The sequence below is a fragment of the Stegostoma tigrinum genome, chromosome 11 (assembly GCF_030684315.1).
Source record: "Stegostoma tigrinum isolate sSteTig4 chromosome 11, sSteTig4.hap1, whole genome shotgun sequence".
In the NCBI taxonomy this organism is placed as follows: domain Eukaryota; kingdom Metazoa; phylum Chordata; class Chondrichthyes; order Orectolobiformes; family Stegostomatidae; genus Stegostoma; species Stegostoma tigrinum.
In genome coordinates, this window is record NC_081364.1 from 73,720,516 (window position 1) to 73,737,982 (window position 17,467).

A 17,467-nucleotide genomic window follows, 5' to 3' on the forward strand; every position below is an offset into this window, starting at 1 on the left:
CTACAAGCAGTTTGCAATGAAACTGTAACAATAGTGGTCATCAGCAAATAAGGAATCCAAATCTTGTAAAAGAGACTTACTGAATGGTAATTAGGGAAAGCTGAATCCAGCACTGAAAACTCTGTTAAGAAAGTTCCCAGGTACGGCACAATTCCCTGAACTATATCCTAGAAAAAGAGAGGTGAATTTGTTTAATCCATTGTGAATTCAGTGTCATATTTCCCAAACATACGACTCCATGTCTTATTTATTCCCTTGATCATGCAACTAAATCTATTTAGAATCAAAACTTAGAACTCAAAATTTCAGACTGTCATACGGTGGAATGCAAAGTTGGAATTATAAAGGCCAGACAAGTTCAACATTTGATCCCTGATCTGTGAACTGTAAACCAAACTCAATATTTGAGTAACTTCATCATTTGGAGATTGGACATTTTCTACGTAATGTGCAATTTCGCTTGAAGATAAAAACAATTTACCTCACCAGATCTCCAAAACTTTGTCTCAACAAGTTTAAATGTAATTTTTTTCTAAAGTCAAGAATATAATTCTTCTCAATGTCTTTTCATAGGACACCTCTCTTACCCAAAGAAATAATCTAATGGTCTCAGACGGTGGGTTGGTTCAGAACCTAAGAGCCTAGGAGATTGATCGGAATTTGCAAATTGGAACCAATATTGGGTTTGTGGCAGGAAGTAAATGCGATTTTTGAGGGGCTTTTCGGCAACTTGATGCTTTCATCCAGCAGCATACCAGAGGGTACAGTAATAGTTCTTACTGTGCGTACATTAATGTTGAAGACACGAAAGTTCCAAGTATGAACAGCCAGTTCACAGATGACACAAGAATTGGACAGGTGTAAACAGCAAAAAGCCTTAGTCTCTCGGGTTACACATATGGGCTGGTTAGAAGGCTTGAACAGAGGCAAATAGAATTCAATCCAGAAAAGTGTGAGGTGAAGCATTTTGGGAGTCTAATAAGTCAGGAGAATATATGTTCAATGAGATAATAAGATGTGGAACTGGATGAACACAGCAGGCCAGGCAGCATCAGAGGAGCCGGAAAGTTGATGTTTTGGGTCTGTATGAGAGAAGATCAGAAGGACCTTGGTGTGTGCATAAACATATTCTTGAAGGCAGGAGGACCTGTGGATAAGTTGGTAAAATATTGGATACTTGCCTGAATATAACAGCAAAGGGGTAATGATGGAACTGTAAATAACATTAGTTGAGCCACAGCTGGAACAATGTGTGCCTCAAAACTAAGGCATTTTGCTACTTACTACCGCTCCAATTCTTGTGTCATCTGTGAACCTGCTGTTCATACTTGGAGCTTTTGTGTCTTGGACATTAATGTACACACAGCAAGAACTACCACGGTGCCCGGCACCACTGCCAAAACACATTTGTGTAAGATGCTGAAAGATTAGCAAACGATGCACTGTAATTCACTGCATAATCTGGGAGAAAGCTTTATGGAAGTTATACAACTGTCCAATCATGAACTCACATTTTCCCCTGTATACTTACAGAATTTTGCACCACAAAAACAATCATCATGCAGAGCACACATTTTTGATTATAAAAGCAAACCTACTTTTAGATTCAATCTAGATCAGAAAAATATGTTGAAATTCTGTACAGTGCACCAATCACAACACACAATAAACAAAGTGTGACAGCAGGGCAGTAGAAATTCTGGGGCAAACATCTGGAAAGCTATGTAAAAATATAGTTCACTGCAACTAGAACATTGAGCAGTTTGAAACATGGAGTGTCTGTCAAACTGACAACATGCTAGCATGATTACTGCATTTCTCCCTCTTCAAATATCAGCTTTAAAATGCTTCAATTCCATCTAAGAATGATTTAGAGAATAAGAAAACTTTGACTATTTTCTGAGCTGGACAACTAGTTTGGTAAAGTGGCACCAAAATATTTATATCTAACCAACTATTTTGTTATTTTGTCAAATTCAGGAGCAAAATGAGTGGACAAAGAGCATGATAAAAGGAGTGAGGAGGAATGGCTAGAAACTTGTCAGTTTTCGTCCAAGCTAGTTGAAACTAGATAGTTGATGTCTGAAATATTGAACAAACAAAGAGATATGAATATCTCTCCATTCCTACGCAGCAAATAGTTCTTACTGCAGAGAACAAGAAAAGGAAGACATGGTAATTGAGTAAAAACACTTATGAGAACCAGTTAAATCTCTTAATGTTTTGCCTTGGCCTTTATTAATTACAAGGCCCTTGAAGTGTACAAAGCAAAAGAAAAAGAAATTGACACATATCGCACTTTAGACATTGCTTCAGTTCAAATTTCCAAGATAATGAACACTGAGAAAGATAATCTATGAAGGCTGCATCACTGCAGCATAACCAAATTAGATGTTGATTAAAATGTTAACTGCAATATCATCAGCAATTATAAGAATCATGACAAAACAATCTTGGAAGACTTGAGCCAAGCCAGACCACCTGGACTGCAATACATATATTCCTGTTGCAGTATTGATTGACAGAATCTGTATGCATTCAGTCACCAACTGAGTTCATTGCAGATATTTTACTAGAAACTATTGATCATGGCCTGAATATAGTCACACTGGGCCAAGTGCAACACCTTACCTCCATTAGCAGCTCTCTACTTGCTATAAAGTTATCTTCTTCATTGTTTGAAAGGTCTTCAAATGTTATCTTACTGCTCCTAGTCAAGAGAATGAGACAAATTACTCATGGCAGAATAGAGTCAAGATAACAAACAGCCGACATAGAATCTGACAAATAAGCAAGTAATACAGAGAGTGAACGGCAGTGAAGCATTTTTACAATAAGTATAGTTATGTTAACCAAATTGTTCAGAAATGTTTTGGCAATCTCTGGGGCAGGTAGAACTTGAACCCTGATTGTTTCAACCCAGGGATGGGGATACTGCCATTGTGCCGCAAAAGCTCTTGAGTGCAGTCGTTTTCGTGAATCTCATTGCAGCAAGAGAGATTTCATTCCCAAGCTGCCTACAAAAAACAACCATGATCAAATGGTCTGAGGCACACGAACATAAACTACAGGTGTGCACTTCAAAGTGTTATAGAGTGCTTTCTTGGGAGATTAAAATAATTGTTGTCTTTGTATTTTAGTATCCCACACAAACCTCCGGCTTATATCACCCCATCACAGCATATCCACAGGAAACTGTGTTCCGTTACATCCAACAGCAGATCAGTTTTGGAACACGATAGTTAAATATTTCAAGTTGCCAAACAGTTTTCTTTTTCCACTTAAACAAATTAACTCTTCGCTCCTTCGTGAAAGAATGAAAGATTCTGCCAATTAGCCAATTGTTAGGATTGCACTGTAGTGCCTCTGGTAATCCTGTTAATGCACCGAGCGTGTGAAGATCACTTGTGCAAGTAAACCTGGAGGTCAAACCTGCAATTTCCTACCTCATATTTATTAAATAAATATTACAAGGCTCTTTCTGAACAATGACTTACTTTGACACGGCTGCCCAAGTCTTCTTCAAATTGAACACACTATTCGATTGCAATGCAGTGGTAATTGCATGCACTGACGAGAAATTCTGCAAAGTTCTACATTCCTGTCAGAGAAAAAAAGCCATGAGTTCTGTGGAAAAAGCAGTGACTCCCCATTACCCAACACCTCAGACTTTTTAATAAGGTTCTATCAGAAAAATGTTAGCTGAGAAAATAACAGCATTAACAAACAAACTTTTTGAGGGAAAGAATTCCATGATTCTTGGCAACTCAAACCTTGATATTCGTTTTGTATCCCTCTGAGACAACCTTTTCAGTTCACTTGCTGCCAGCCTGTGACTGGTTAGATTTGATTACTGACACCAAAGGAGAGCTCAAAAAGAGTAGGATTGACACATGGACATCTGAGTGGTAGAAGTGGCGAAGGTAGGGGGGTGGGGGCGGGGTAATCATCTTTGTTATATCCATCACATTTAGCTCATAAATGAATGATAGGTTGTATTATCTGTCAGAATAGGAGGGCAGGACCAGTCAAGTGAGATACTCATTCGAGGGGAAACAGACAAATCAGGAAATTGGGTCTACTTTTATGAATCACTACGTTATTGATACTGAGTTAACTAATCTTACCTAGATTAGCAGCTGAATGTCCTTCATCTGTTTCCACCACCCCCCCAACCTGTTGGAGGTAGGGAGAAAACTGGATCAAATCAAACCTCCCAAATGTGTACTTTGGGGTGTGGTGGAGATGAGGAGGAAGCCTGCGAGTGTTTGTTATCAGGTCTCAAAGCCACATCTGCTTGGGGAGGAAGGCCAGGGAGGGGCAGGGTGATCACACCATTTGGGATTTCTTTGAAGGTGCGTCAATTGGCATAATCATAAGAGCCTTATCTGATTAAGGCCAGCAGGTAGGTTCTCCAGCCCAGAGTCTTCCGGCTTCAGGGAAATAAAGCTGCTGCAGTAAAATGGAAGTAATGGAGGGCACTTCAACATGGAAGCCACTCCTTGCCAACTATTGTAAAAACGCAACATCAGAACTAGAAAAGTCAGCCAAGTGATCAAAGTAAGGTGGTGATTCCTCTTCAGAATAGCCTTTGATAGCACCAGTGTATATGTCAGCAACTCTTTCATCCATGTCTACTACTGGGAGTCAGCCTACATTCGGTTGAACTGCTCCATATTGTAAAACTGGAGACAGACTTTCAAATCCCCATCAAGGTCCCATTAATGCCTCAAGACTCTTAACAAGTCAAAACTGATGCAGGCAGTGTTGCCAAGACCCAAAGCAGACTTCTCTAAATTAGCTGGCAACAGAATTATTGTGAACTTTCATTCCAAACCTTACTAATGAATGAATATTTTGTTGTCACGTGTATACGGGAAAATACATTGAAAGTACAGTTTTGTTGCAAAATCCAGTGCAATTTTGGATTATAAAATCAGTAAGAATCAATTACTTCCTTTACTTAATTAGTTAATTACTCGGTTCCTATCCTGACCCTTTCCAAATGTACGAGTGGGAATGCCACATGTTGGCGACAAGTACAAACCTGGTATCAGATCTGACAGCCCTTCCTCACTCTTTTCCCGATTGCTGACTAACATGCTGAGACAAATTCCTTTGGCAAACACATAAGAAACAGACAACCAGGCAAGTTACTGGAGGGCCATCATGTAGGCACACAGAATGCAGAACATTGGGAATAAAATGTACACTGTTTCATAAACTGACTACAGCTTGGAAGGGAGGCAAATAACACTATGTAATGCCCAATAACTAACTTCATTTTTGAAGGGCCAGTAAAACTCTGAAATCAGTTTGCCTTTTTTATCCACATAAATATTTTTGATTAGAAAAAAATACATTAATATTTCAATGCAACTGTAAACTGAGGCAAGAACTATTAGCAGCCAGCACTACAGAAATTATGAATGCTAGGGTTTTCCATGAAGCATTCAACTCTTATTCAGAAAAGTATTCTGCTCGCCAATTCAAGAGGCTTTCAAACCTTGGACATATCAACACATACTGTTCATGGCTTGCTCTCTTCCACCATGGTTGTTTCATGCACTGTGGACTTTAACATGTCACAAAGGCTAAAAACCAATAAAGAATAGTGTACCTGGGCAACATCAATCCATTTCTCAATGATTTTAGCCGTCTGCCGTGGTTTCAGCTGTTGAGGTCTTCATATGGTGCTGGTGACACATTTTGTAACATTATTGAACTGTGTAATGGTGGCCTGGACGGTTGATACCAGATGCTGTTTTTCTTCCTTCCCTCGTTGAGACCAGATGGACCCTAAACATTGGCTGGGCACAAGTTTCCGAAAAAGATCCTGATCAAAAATAAAAAGGAAACAAAGGTTAAAGGTGTCAGTCGTGCCATGTTTTAAGCAATGAACGACAAACAAGATTTGTCCATCCATGGGTACATTCGTCCTGCTAGTTTGCAATTGTACATTAAAACTGCATGCTATATTGTCAACGACTGGCTACGTAATACTCACATTGATGCACAAGGGCACATTGGCTATTCAGACAAATCAAAACCCTCAAATTTTCAGTCATCTGCTTCCTATTTGTATGTTAGATTTAAAATTACCGGTTATCTCCACCCAACTCCGACTGTTGGCTCCACGCACACCATCAATGCACGGCTCTGCTGGCAATAGTCACTGCTCCAGATGCTCAGCCCTGGTGGCCCACAGGCTAGACAGGCTGGGCATCAGTATAGCGGCCCTGCATCATGTCTACTTCTCGCACCAAGGCAGGTTGACAGAACACGATGGCAGCCCGGCCCTCTGTTGGTTCAACAGACCTGAATATCAACACTTCCCCACTATTGGTTTCATGCTGAACACAAATATTGCCAAACATCCAAGCTTGTCAACTGGCCATTCAGATTGCATCATGTCCTTCTGTGTCCCTCTTCAAGATGAGCAACTCCCATCAACAATTATGCTCCGACAGTGGAAGTTAACACAACCGGCAAATAGCTCCTTCAGATCCCCGTAAACTCATTCAGAATGGAGAAATTTGTCAGTCTCATCACTTTCAAAGCCAGAGTTGGCTGTGACAGGTTGGAGTAGAAAGGAATGCTCAGAAACCATTGAGTGGGAAACTGTTGCATGTTTATGCAAGCATGGTGGGCTCTCACTTTTAACAGTCTGATCACGTCACAATGATGTCAGCGATCATTTCCGGCAAGGAATAGCTTAGGCTAACCCTGCTGCCTCGACAGTAAACTACATAATAAAACTCCTGCTGTTTAACATTCAGCCCCCTGGCCCTGCATGGTAAAGAAAAAAACTAGCGATGAGGATCAAAAAAACCGCTTTGATATTCACCAGGTCAAACCACTGATTTGAAAAAGACTCACAGCCCTCACTGCAGATCTCGATGGTTCAACAAAAGAAAAGCAGCTACATTCCTCAACAGACACCCAGCTAGGTTGCTTCCCACCAAAAATGGCTGTTGTCATCATTATGTCACATGATTAGACTCTAAGTGCCTGTCGGTATATACATACACATATGCAACAGAGACTGCAGTGAAAACAGACTGTTACCTTTGGAACTCTGTGCAGAAAAGCAGCTGCCCCTTAACAAACTGAGATAACAAAGTGTGGAGCTGAAGGAACGCAGCAGGCCAAGCAGCATCTTAGGAGCAACTGTGCTCACCCAGCTCTGCACTTTGTTGTCTCGGGTTCTTCTGCATCTGCAGTTCCCATTATCTCTTATCCCATAACCAAAACCTACTTTTGACAAAGTGGTCACTTCCAGATGAGATCGCTGCACCCCTGTTCTGAACACTAACATATGCTTGGGATTTTTGAGATTGAGAGGACTACTCACATTCTAGAGTCACACCCAATGCTGTCATACAGACCACTGAACTTCCACTTCAAGCCTAAGCCTATGACCAGACTTTGACATAACTCAAATTTTGATTCAGCAACCACGAGTCTCATTTTGTAGAGGTAGGCATCAAGCCACCTCGGAGACTAGACTGGAATACCCCATGGCTGATCCCACTCCAGAAGATTCTGGGAAAACAACAAAATTGCCATACTGGATACTTCAAACAAAATCAGTGGACTCTTGAAGAAACAGTGACTGTTATGATGAAACAATTAAACTTTTACCCTGAAATACTATTCATTTTGTAAAGGTTCAACACTAAGTTACAAAGGATTTTCAGTGCTCTCTCGGGTCACTTATTTCACATGGCGTTCATTCAAAACAAATGACAAGTGCTGAAGTTTTAGTTGGCAGGTATTTCAAGCGAGATACTGAAGTTACACATCAAACAACACATTTTAACATCTTGGAAGGCTGCATTTTTAAGGGAATTCAGTTATAATGACTGGTGGAACAGTAATAGCAGTAAATAATAGAGAGATTCAGATGCATACTGCTGACTGAAATATCTTATTCAGAATGACTGGGCCCCAGATTCCTGTTTACTCACAGCATCCATAAAAGTCAGCTGCTCTGCAATGAAGCGTGATGGGTAGGACAGGAGCTTTTCGTCAACTTGTTCGATGGTTTGGTCGTGTTCTTCTCCCACACAGAATCTGACTCTTCTCCGGTAGCCTTCTGTGCAAGTGAAGATAGACATTTATTTTGTGCCCAAAGTTCACACTGCTCTAAAATATCTCACAAACTTGTGACTAGAAATCATGCATTGGTTTACAATAGTTATCTAATATTCATACTTCTAAATCTAGACTTGGTGAAATTAATATGATATTGCACTGAAATCCTCTTGTTGGGAGCATCTCAATTGCAAAAGAAATTGTATTTAATGAAAGATTCCCATCCCAATTTCTGGCTTTAGAAAATCTTCTGAATCACAATCTATTGTTTCACAATAACTTGCAAAACTATTACATCAGATTATAAAATAAAATGTCATCGACGGCAACAGTTCAAAAGGAAATTGTCCAGAAAGTTGGATTACATGCTGCTGGGTCTTATCGGACTATATTAGAGTATCAATTCTATGCAGAATTTGGTCTTGTACATCATGCAATTAGTACAGGGGTAATCACTCAGCCATAATTTTAATTAACTTCGTTTAGCCAAAAATTTGGAAGTAATTTTGAAGCTTGTCAAAGGAAACCAAAATGAACTAAATCCTGAGACAAAGGGGCAAGCCGCACACAAACTTGTAGGGAGGCACCCTGAATTAAAGCCACATTTTTGCAACATAATTATAAATCTTACTGAACATCTCTTTCTCCGCTGTTTCCTCCACCAAAAAACGACTCAGGAGTTTCTGGGCCCGTAGTTCAGCATCTGACCCTGGCACTGTCTGGTTCAAGTAGGAAAGTACCTTCCGCAGACAAGAGTAAGTTGGAACTTGACGAAAGTCTTCGGCAGACTCTTCCAGCCAGATTTCGAGAATTTCAGGTATAGCACTGGAAATAAAGTCAGAGTTAATAACAGTTCATCGGGGAAGCTAAACGTGTGGGGAAAAAAGCTTCTAATTCTACAAATGTAAATGCAACAGATTAAAGTTGGAATATGGGGTCATCTTGTTCGCACAGGAGATGAGCTGCCACCTTGAACTGCTGCAGTGCACATGGCAATGGTGATTCTGCTGTGCCATCAGAGGGGGGCTGTGTGGCACTTTGACCCAATGATGAAGAAATGACTGTCCAAGTTAGAATTACACTGGCCATGGATGGAAACCACAAGTTGGCCATGTTTCCAAGTTTTCTTCTTTGTAGATTGCACAGGTAAGCTTAAGGCTCACGTATAAAGTGATTTCACATGTGTCTGAGGTTACTTATTACACCAGCAGGACCTCTTGGTGTTTAGAGTTTGCTGGTAAAGAGAAAGTGAGCTTTAACAAAAAATCTTCTTTACAAAAGTCAAATGGGACAAATCAGATGAACAAAGAAAAACACAAGGATAATGATGATTTGTTTGTCTTTGTTCTGGGAGTTGCATTGCCAGTGCTTGGATACCTCGGTAACATGGATAAATTGGGTCCAGCTGAGGATGAATAATGAAATACTCCAACATAGTCAGCTTTCAATTCACTTATTTTAACTGCCTGGCTAATACTGAGAGGCCACGTAGCATTATTTCACAGGTAAATCAATGGTTACTTTTTTGCAACAAGACATCAGCTGCACAGAGAAGTCATCACACCACTGAAATCGAACCCTATGCACAGAAAAACTCCCCAGGGCACCTCACAGCAGATTAACCAGACAAAAACTGACAAAGGAGGCGATATTCAAACAGGTGACCAAACATTTGGTAATAGTGACTCTTCATGAGTTTCTTAAAGGCGAGAGATGGTGATGTCTCGAGGAAGGAACTATACATCTGCAGGAAGTAGCACTAACGGTGGTGGGCTGATGAAGAAAAAAATCAAGTAGTACACAGCACACTGGACTTGGCAGAACAGAAAAGTTCCAGGCAAAGTTTGGGACCTAAAATAATTCCAGACAAAAGCAAAATAAGAACATGAAAGGATGTGAACACAAGAATTGAAAGTTTTTTCGAAAAAAAATCTAAAGTTCAGACACTGGTCAACCGAGAGACAACGTGGGCCAGCAAACATCAGAATGATGAGTCTTGTTGTGAATTGGGAGATGGACTGAGTTGCAGCTATGGTCTATGATGCAATAGGCAGGAGAAACCTTTGACGTTCCAAAGACTCCAAAAAGTAAACATTTGTTTGATTAGCATCCCCAATTTACATGGAATATTTTACGCTGAAAGTGCTGTTCTAGTTTTTAATTTGGAATTTCCTTATCTGCAGCCCTACACTGAAACAGATGATCACCTATTTGAGTCCGTTCATCATAGATCATTACAGCACCGAAATTATATGATGTGAAACATTACACACAGACATTGGGGCTTGACTCAGACTTTAGCAGATCCATTCCTGTTAAACAGTGGTTGGTGTAGGAAGTGCTAGGCAGCCATAGTGCCATATGCAGCAATAGCCTCTTGTTGTTTGAGAAAGATATACGACTTAGAAATAGTTTACACTGGAGGGACTATTTTGAGTTCATCTGCTTTCAGATCAGTTGGCATAGGTCGTACTCTTTTGCAATGATTCAAAAACACAGCTGGCCCACACTGTTAAGGTGCTGAATGATATTAACTGGTGAACATGGCAAATTATGAAATGAAGTGACTCATTTTTGGAAATGTCAAGAGATTGTTTTTCAGTGAGGTCAGAAGAATTATGAAAAGCTTGACAAAAGGTGAAGTTTTTCATCAGCTTTTTTTAAAAAATGGAGAAAAGCATGCTGTGTATTTCAGATTTTAGAGTCTAAACAGCTGAAGCCATGGCTGGTAACAACAGGACAAACGTAATCTGGGATAGGCAAAAAAGTGAAACTGGACAGGAAAAAAGAGAAACGTCTGAAGTGGACACAAGGAAATTGCAGAGATGGAGGGACAAGGCTGTGGAAATGTTATTTGTTATGTTACCTCTCGGAAACAGTGACTAACTGAAACACACTGGAAATGTGACCTAAGGAAGTTGCCTGGGCTCATTTGGTCCTGAATCTTTCAGAAATGCTTCGATCACATTACAAACACTCGAACAGTAACCCTCCAAAAATGTATATAAAGAAAAATCAATTCAAAAGATCACAAAACCAAAAAATTCCATATCCTACTGAAAGCCTTCGTGACTGGGAAATAAGTTGCTGAGCTAAAGAGCCTCTACCCTGCTGACAATATGGTAGAACTTAATTAGTACTGTGCAGAGTCCAAAATTTGACCCAAAACACTTTTCTGTCGTCCCACTAGAATTAAAGTCTCTGTTTCCAATAGATTCATTAACTAGTTACTACATCCCTATCGAGTAATCTGAAACCTCTAATCAGCTGCAGTGTACAACATCATTTCATTTAATTACTCATTATCATCCTTCCACCATCTAAAAGGATCATTTCCTAAAGCGAGCACAACATAATCTTAGATTGCAATGGCACTGGAGAGAAGTGTATTCTTAAAGTATTAGAGTATTCCAGAATTGAAATAATTATGTATGGGTGCACTTTTGTCTTTCTTTTCAATTCTGGCCACTTGCGCATCTGAGATTAATTGTTTCATCGATGACAACTTCACTGGATATATTTCTGCCTCTTCTGCCCTCACTCAAGATGTTCCTTTAAAACCATGTTTGGACCATGCTTTTACTCAACCCCTCAATATCTGTGTTTTCTTCAATGTCAAACTGACAGGTTGTAAGCTACTATTCTGTAGAAAACAAAAATGATAATTTTCTACTTTACTCAACCCAACAAAACTTGAATTCAAAAGGAGATTAACATACCAAATAACATGCCAAAACAGCACATTACTTTCATGAGGATTACACTGTCCTCAATCGGGGATCAGGATAATTTAGGTTCCTTTATACACTTCATCCCTATATGTCTCTTGAGACATTAGTACAGGAATATTGTGAAATTAATCAGGACCAATTTGGTATCCACAATTAGCTGTGTTCATCCAAACACAAATAGCTAGGTGTTGGAGAAGAATTTCCAGATAACCACCAAGCTCTGTGGCTTAGATTTCTAAAACTTTGTTTCATTTACCCAAAAAGACAACTGGGTGGGTTAGAGTGAATAGCAATGCACAAGGCATCCCAACTGTGTCCTGAGTTAGTAGGTACTGCTGATGCTGGAGTCTGAGATAACAAGGTGTGGAACTGGATGAACACAGCAGGCGAGCAGACTGGGGGCTCAGGAAAGCTGGCATTTCAGGTCTGGACCTTTCTTCAGAAAATTTCTGCAGGAGGGCCCAGACCCGAAACATCAGTTTTCCTGCTCCTCTGATGCTGCCTGGCCAACTGTGTCCAATTTGTTTGATTAACGAGAGGGATTTTCCTTTGCTGCATTTTTCATAAATTGTTTGAGCTTTATTTCAAACTTCAGTGCAGCCCAGTTGTGAACGCTTGCTATTGTATCTGAAGTAAAAATATTCCCTGAAAATCCTCACTCCCTCAAATTGACCATTTTTCTCAATGCAATACTGCAAAAATTTGCCTTTGTATTTGCTCACAAGTAATTTATCTGTGCTTGGCCCTTCAGGCATTGGCTTTCTTGATTATAAAAACGACAAACAATATCAACTCAAGAAAACAAAATAAATGAATAAGCAAACCATGTACAAAAGAAAATAAATCACTGTATATATAAAGATAAGAATTTCAAACTTTAAAGTCCCCAAGTCCAGTCCAGCACTCAAATCTATTGGATAAATGTTCTTTCGTCTTAATCAAAAAACACAGAGCTTAATCGAACGGCCAGACAAACCAGAATAATCCCATCTTTAATCCCATGCTGCCAAAGTGTCATGCAGGGCAGCATGGTGGCTCAGCGGTTAGCACTGCCACCTCACAGCTCCAGGGTCCCGGGTTTGATTCCAGCCTTGGGCGACTGTCTGTGAGGAGTTTGCACATTCTCCCCATGTCTGAGTGAGTTTCCTCCAAGTGATCCAGTTTCCTCCCACAGTCCAAAGATGTGCAGGCTGGGTGGATCAGCCGTGTGCTAAATTGCCCTTCGTGTTCGGGGAATGGGTCTGAGTGGGATGCTTCAAGGGACAGTGTGGACTTGTTGGGCCGAAGGGCCTGTTTCCACACTGTAAGTAATCTAATCTTATTCAGTGCAGTAAAACAACCTCAGCAATCTGGTATAGCTCAAAAATAACTAGAATTCCTGTGAGAGATGCATTTGTGTGATGCTTTCTACAGTCAAATATCTTTGAAAGCACTTAGTTAACAAACTTCAAACATGAAAAATCATTTCACAAGATCATTTAGATTTCATAGATTCAGGAAGTATTAATTCAAGATCGATTACGTGCAAAACGTACAACAGCAGCACAGAGTGGGAGGGCTACCAAAGTCAGGACACCACAAACAAAACACTTGCCAAGTATCTGACTGCTCTAGATAGCGGTATAATTCGGTTTCAACTATTCACAGGAAGTTTGCAGGATAACTTCTAATAAAGTGGTGTGAAGAGGAAAACCATTCCTGCAATAATGCATCATTATCACAAACTAGACTAATGACAATCTGAGATAAACAACCCCAAAAGCGTGATCATGTAGGACAAACAATTCCAAAAGACAAAGAATTTTGGATGATTTACACTGAAAAATATTAACAAGCCAATCTCTAGGAATAATGCAATCATTGGACATGCAAGACAAGCAGCTTCTTTAATGCAAAAACAGAGTTAACATTTCGGGTCCAGCGACCCTCCCTCAGAACTGGAAGGGTCACCCGGACCTGAAACATTAACTCCGTTCTTACCTTCACAGATGTTGCCAGAAATGCTGATCTTTTCCAACAACTTTGTTTTTGTCCCTGAGTTGCAGTGTCCGCGATTCTTTCGGTTATTATTTAGCTTCTTGGATGTGATTGTTATGGGTTGGAGTGCTGTTTGCCATCCTGTTCTGGGTGCCTTATATCCTCATGACAAAGGCTCTACATTATTTTACAGGTCTTTCTGGCTCTCCAGCAATTCTTCTCACATTCTTAAATTTCACATTGAAAATACAATTTCACTACATGTCAGATCAAACTTACATTTTCATTGGTGTTTCCTTTTCTGCAGGACTGAAATTATATTCTTCTAGAAAGCTTGATCTGTTGAAGTCTATGCTTCTGCAATTGATCATAAACCACAAAAGAAAAAGCAAATTAAAATGGTGTTTGGGTCTACAATTGCTTGCCAGCCATAAAATAAAAAATGAAGTCTCAAAATTCAGCATCCTAAGCCGGGATCAGCTAACTTTATGAAACAAGGTCACACTCGAAATGTAAAACTGCATAACATAGTGAATACGTTCTTTAAATTTCCTCAGGAAGTTTACCAGAAATGCCCTTGAGGGCCTAAGCAGCTCGCCAGCAGTGGTGGTGGCTGGTGGTAACAGGGGAAAGGAGTAGGTGCAAGGAGTGAAGCCACTTCTTCAATAGCTTACATTTGCTATTAGTCCAGAAATTTCAGTCTGAGATAAACTCAACACCTTCACACGCAACTGCTGCTTGTGCTTTCTATTGCTTGTCCCTCAGAATTAGGGAGAGAATAGGCAAAGAACTCAGAAGCTGTTTCTTCATCCATGTGCCATGATCTGGAATGATATCCGTGTTTTTGTTTCTGTGGTATGTCTTACAGAGTCATACAGCATGGAAACATCTCTGCCTTCATGAAGAGATTTCTGATTATCCAACCTATGGCCACCAGCTCTCCAGCCATTCCCTTTACACACTACTGTATTGCAAATGAAGCATAATATGGTCACATTTTGGATCAAACTCACTTCTTGACTGTCGCTCCCTTCTCCGGTGAACTTAAATTCTGAATTTCATCAGAATTCGGACAGTGTTCGGACTCAACGCTTTCACAGCTGCAATTGAACATGAAGAACAATTTAAAACACATCAAGCAAACCCTTTCATCTTCAGTTAAATCCATTAAAATACCCATGAAAATTGAAGATTCAGAATTACAAGCCTCCATCAGATGGTTTTATTAAACAGGTTACACACCAGATGGTGAAGATTTCTGAGTCAGCATAAAATGTTAGCCCATATGCTCCCCAAGTATTCTTGCTTGAGACTGGGATTACAGTTCCTGTGATGCTGTCCCACCAATAAGATGAATCTAGTTGCTGGATTTATCCACACACTTTTGAACATAAACACAGTACATGTTGTAATCCTCCAGTCCTCTGATACCACCCCTGCATTCAAACAGCATTAGGTTGTTGTGCAAAGTGCCACTGCAGCCTCAAGCTATTTTTTTCTTTCTCAGTATCCTCAGTTGTCTGCAATTCACTTCCTTCTGAGTTCCCAACACCAAGGACAACCAGCCATTCTAATCAAAGCAGAAATTGCTGTAAAAGCTCAGTGGTTCAAATTACTCAAAAATGTTAACTCTGCTTTCTCGCCACAGATGCTGCCAGACCTGCTTAGCTTTTCCAGCAATTTCCATTTTCGTTTCAGATTTCCAGCATCTGCAGTTGTTTAATTTTCACATTTCTAAAATGCTGTCTAACCTCAGCTCATCCTTGTCTCAACTATTTAGTTTTCATCGTGAATTGGACATCAACTTCTTCTGAATAGTATCTCAGCCAGGCCCTTACGTCTGTGAAGATTAAACAGTGGATTTATGATCATTAGCCCCACTTTCGCTACCCTTTCACTGCTCACAATGGAGGACGACATTCGGATTCCCTTTTAATATTAGCTGCCGGTATCATTGAGTTCAACACTTCCTTTCTGAACTACTTATAATTAACTCGGTACACATTGGGGTCATCAATAATCCTCATCATTTGTACCATTTGCCACTCTTTCCTGCTTGTGGAAACATTCTGACACTGTCACTAAACAACCTCCTGCTGTCAGACGGACTATTGTTTCATTGTAGTTTTGCCTAAAATTGTGTTCAAACTTACTTGCTGCAAACGCCTTCTTGCTCCTTTTGAAGTTGGACCTCCTCCAAATCAAAATTATTCTGGATTGTTCCTTCCTCTTTTCTGGAACCAGAATAAATATCTTGTGATATGGTGCTTCCTGAAATGATCCATGTCTGATATTTGATCGATCGTGTGTGTGTGTATGTGTGTGCACAATAATTATGGAAGTGGTAGTGCAGGTTGAAGATATCATCAGGATTCTGAACTTTAAAAATTGGAGCATTGTATGAAAAACAAGTACATTCAGACAAATTATGATTAAAAAAAAACTCTTGATTTGCCCTCAACTCTGGTATTTATCAACCACACTTCAGGAAGGGATTTGAGAGGGTGCACAAAACATTCACAAAAATATTACCAGAGATGACAAACTAGACAGCCCTGTGGAGAGGCTGAAGAAGCTCGGGCTGCTCTTGGAGAAGACTAAGAAGTGATTTTAAAAGTGTTCAAAATCATGAGGGATTTGGTTAGAATGGATAAGAACAATCGGTTCCTTGTGACAGAGGGCTGAAGAAGAAAAGGACACTGATTTATGATGATCAGCAAGAAGAACCAATGGTGACAAGGAATTCTTTTTTAAATAGCATCACTAGGAACTGGAAAGCTCTGCCTAATAGTGTGGTGGATGCAGCTTCAATTGAGGTCTTCAAAAGTGAACTACAATTTTCTAAAGGAGAGGTTTCGCAGTGTTACACAGTAAAAGGACTTAGGAGCGAACGTAAGCAAGTTCCTCTTTGAGTGCTGGTACAAACATTATCAAATCATTGTCTCTGGGCTATTACCAATTGATGGCTGTACAACATTGCACAAACTGCTAGCTCCCCAGCTATTTCCTACAGCTTTGTCATATTCTGAATAATGATTCACTTTGTCATGCATGCAATTAAACTTACTGAGCAATTATTTCGCTTGATCCTGAAGAACCACAACCTGCATTTTCCTCACCATTTGCACTGTCAACATTTCCAGAACTGCAATTGATCAAAGAGGACAAATTAAGTCATTTGGAATAGGCAAACTCGTCCAGAATTAAATCCAACTCAATTCAACAACAAAAAATCACAGTCTTGAGAGAGGGGTTCTTTGGACTTCCACAGGATGCCCACAGGCCTTCATACTGAGGCAGTGCTGGGGTGGGGGTTGGAAGAGACAGAGCAGGGCAATGAGGAGAGAAAACCATTTCTTCAGTATTTCACCCTTGTTGAAAGCCGTTCCTGCGCTGTGCAAGAACTTGATACTGAAAGACAAGCAAAATTCAATCTACCATTGAAAAGCTTTGAAAGCTTTATGCCAATTCAACATTATCCCATCTCTCAAAATAAGCCAAACATTGCAGAAGCAGTCAAGCAGTTGCTTCATGTGATTGCTATTGTCTGGATTGGTGCTTACTGCACTGCCAATTGGGGTATCTTCCTGAGGCAACCCTGACATAATCTTACAGCAAATCCCAACAGTTTCCTTTCACAGTATTAGATTCCAAATACCATA

At 40.0% G+C, this 17,467-nt stretch overlaps 1 protein-coding gene across 2 annotated transcripts in view; it reads right to left on the reverse strand.

Annotated features, from left to right (window-relative positions):
• Positions 1–80: 80 nt before the first annotated feature.
• The window catches only part of LOC132210129 (MOG interacting and ectopic P-granules protein 1-like), a 52,323-nt gene continuing 34,936 nt past the window's right edge, over positions 81–17,467 (reverse strand). For both annotated transcript variants that reach the window (XM_059649558.1, XM_059649559.1), the window contains 10 exons: positions 16,873–16,950; positions 15,959–16,039; positions 14,819–14,905; positions 14,085–14,162; positions 8,729–8,922; positions 7,971–8,098; positions 5,621–5,836; positions 3,498–3,601; positions 2,632–2,710; positions 81–167 (listed from right to left, as the gene is read on the reverse strand). In XM_059649558.1, coding sequence (XP_059505541.1) covers positions 5,687–5,836; positions 7,971–8,098; positions 8,729–8,922; positions 14,085–14,162; positions 14,819–14,905; positions 15,959–16,039; positions 16,873–16,950 — 796 coding nt within the window. In that variant the 3' untranslated portion in view covers positions 81–167; positions 2,632–2,710; positions 3,498–3,601; positions 5,621–5,686. The remainder of the gene's footprint in view (positions 168–2,631; positions 2,711–3,497; positions 3,602–5,620; positions 5,837–7,970; positions 8,099–8,728; positions 8,923–14,084; positions 14,163–14,818; positions 14,906–15,958; positions 16,040–16,872; positions 16,951–17,467) is intronic.